This window comes from Orycteropus afer, unplaced genomic scaffold (assembly GCF_000298275.1).
Source record: "Orycteropus afer afer isolate SDZICR_OR568_19922 unplaced genomic scaffold, OryAfe1.0 scaffold00540, whole genome shotgun sequence".
Taxonomy (NCBI): Eukaryota; Metazoa; Chordata; class Mammalia; order Tubulidentata; family Orycteropodidae; genus Orycteropus; species Orycteropus afer.
In genome coordinates this window covers 1,700,024-1,702,902 of record NW_006922127.1, presented here as the reverse complement: position 1 = coordinate 1,702,902, position 2,879 = coordinate 1,700,024, and the positions used below count along the sequence as shown (strand labels likewise).

At 46.2% G+C, this 2,879-nt stretch overlaps 1 protein-coding gene across 1 annotated transcript in view; it reads right to left on the bottom strand.

Moving 5' to 3' along the window:
* Nucleotides 1-327: 327 nt before the first annotated feature.
* The window catches only part of MTUS2 (microtubule associated scaffold protein 2), a gene marked incomplete at its 3' end in the record, with an annotated part of 434,822 nt that continues 432,270 nt past the window's right edge, over nucleotides 328-2,879 (bottom strand). The window contains exon 5 of the mRNA XM_042782951.1: nucleotides 328-426. Coding sequence (XP_042638885.1) covers nucleotides 328-426 — 99 coding nt within the window. The remainder of the gene's footprint in view (nucleotides 427-2,879) is intronic.

Here is a 2,879-nt window from a genome sequence, read left to right as displayed (position 1 = left end):
AATCCCGTGGGGCAGTTCCACTCTGTCACATGGGAACACTATGCACTGAAAATCAATCCACAGCACACAACAACAACTCCAGCCCAAAGAAGATTCTCCCCTTTAAACAAAGCATGATGACGTATTCTATTTTAAGGTAAAATTATGCCAAGAGTTTATAGTCTATTTCATCTAGAGTCAGGCAGCTTCGTCTGTGCAAGTCAAACACAGGAACAACCTAACACACATCCTAGCTGGGCAAGCACTGCCCTGTTCGGGACGTCTGAAGACACTCAATTCCAAGTTCAAGGCCTCCCGTCAATGACAGGGCCCACGGTGCTTAACTACCTGGTGAATGAAGCTTGGTGGTGGGAGCTGCGATTCTCTTAGGAGACGAAATGGCAGGTTTATGAGAGTCTTGGTCTTTTTGTGTTTCTTTCTTTGTCCCTAGGAAAGAGAAAGAATAAAAGATAGTTACAAGGGACGCAGCAACATAACCTGTAGCGGCAAGGGTGGCTTAACAAAAGTGAAACAGGACAAAAAATAATATTGAGGTGATTTTTTGCTCTGCTCACCAGCCCCTATTGCAAGGAAGGACACACTTGTTTACAGGGAGGGGATTTTAGTGTGGAGCAATTAGGGAAATAAGGACACTGTGGTCTCTAATTTGATGACAATGTCCTCTTCCCTGGAGGTCAATGCTATCCCGATGACCCTGGCAAATTATCAATGGATTAAAATGTTATTATCCCCAGCCATCAACTCAGGTGGACTTCTTCCTTTCCCCTAAACAATTTTTCAGAAGACAGGGAAGCAAGTTGGAGCCAACGTAACTGCTAATGACTTCAGCATTGTTGGGAGGCTCACCACAGGGGACAGGGTGTGACTTGAATTTATTTCCCTGCAGCTGTCTGCAGAGAGGACTCAGGGAGCCTTTATCTTCCCTGGCTACAGCTAAGTCTTCCTGGACCCTGGTGTTGGAGCTGGCCCCTGCCAAATGGTAGAGCTGGCCCTTGTGTCTCCTCAAATGGACTCCGACTCATAGCGACCCCTCAAGACAGAGCAGAACTTCCCCACGGGGTTTCCTAGGCTGTCATCTTTCACTGCTATTCATAAGGCTTTCCGTGGCCAATTTTTTTTTTTTTAACTTTTATTGTGGTGAAAACATACACAACAATGTGAACTGCTGTATGGAAAGTGAATTTGCTCTGTAAATTTTCACCCAAATCACAATTTAAAAAAACCCAAAAAACCAAACATACACAACAAGACATTTGTCAACACAACAACTTCCCCATTTACAGCTCAGGGACATGGATGACATTTTTCATATTGTGCCACCATTATTGCAATCCTTTTCCAAAACGTTCCACCACCATTACCATAAACTCAAGGTCACTGACCAATTCTCTGAGAAGCAGACGGCCTTGTCCTTCTTCGGAATCTGTCTTACTTTGGAAGCTCTGCTGAAACCTGTCCACCGTGGGATCCTGCTGGTGTTTGAAATATCAATGGCATGACTTCCAGCCTCAGAACACCATGCAAGCCACCGCAGTGTGACAAAGTGACAGATGTGTGCTCCCATCTTACGGGCTTTGTTGTCAGGAGGGACCCATCCCTGGAGAAGGCTGTCATGCTTGGTAAGGGGAGGGTCAGCGAAAGAGGGGAAGGCCCTCAACGAGATGGACTGACACTGTGGCTGCCATGATGGGCTCAGGTATAGCAGGGATCAGGGAGCTGGCACAGCACTGGGCAGTGTTTCATTCTGTTGTCCACGGGGTCACTATGAGTCAGAACTGATGTGACAGCATCTAACAACAACAATCTTTACAGAGCGGATAACCAGGACTTTCCCTCATGAAGCCGCTGGCTGGGTTCAAACTGCCAGCCTTCCAGTTAGCAGCCAAGCACTTAACCACCGAGCCACCAGGACTCCGTGTATACAGATACAGTTATTAGTTAAATAAATGAATCAAACTCTGTAATTTCTCCTTACCTAACCACCTTGTTTTCTGTTTTGTTTTGAGATCTTCTTCATACCTGTGTGTCATGTATTGAACTGTGTCCTCCCAGAATAGGTGTCAGCTTGGCTGGACCATGATTCTCCGTGGTTTGGCAGTTATGTAATGATGTAATTTGGCAGTTATGCAAGGATGTAATTATCTCTCATGATATGATCTAATGCGATCAGCCAATCAGTCAGTTGTAAGGGGATTAGGGTGGGATGCAACGCACTTACTCAGGTCGCAGCCCCATTCGGAAGAGTTTCCCTGGGGTGTGGCCAGCATCACCTTTTATTTTGTAAGAAATGAAAGGAGACAGAAGTGAGCAGAGAGAGAGGGACCTACTGGCACCAAGAAAAAAAGAGCCAAGAGTGCAATGTGTTCTTTGGCCCCGGGGTCCCTGGGCTGAGAACCTCCTAAACCCAGGAGAAGACTGATGCCAAAACATGGGCATCTCTGAGGAACATCAGCCCACTGAAGTTGAAAGGACACGAGGACCTTCCCCAGAGCTGAGAGAGAAAGCCATCCCCTACAGCTGGCACTCTGGATTTGGACTTCTAGCCTCCTAACTTTGAGGAAATAAATTTCTGTTAAAGCCACTCCCATCCAGTATTTCTGCTGTAGCAGCACTAGGTGACAGAGACACTGAGAATGTATAGATCTTTAAAAATGCCACATCATCTTAAAGGTGTGCACAAAGATGTGATAATTCATTTAACCATCTTCCTTTTGATGAACAGGGAGCTCTGGAGATGCAGCAGTTAAAGCATTGGGCTGCTAACCCAAAGGTTGGCGGTTCAAACCAACCAGCTGCTCCATGGGAGAAAGGTGAGGCAGTATGTATCTGTAAAGATATATAGTCTTGGAAACCCTGTGGGGCAGTTCCACTCTGTCCTC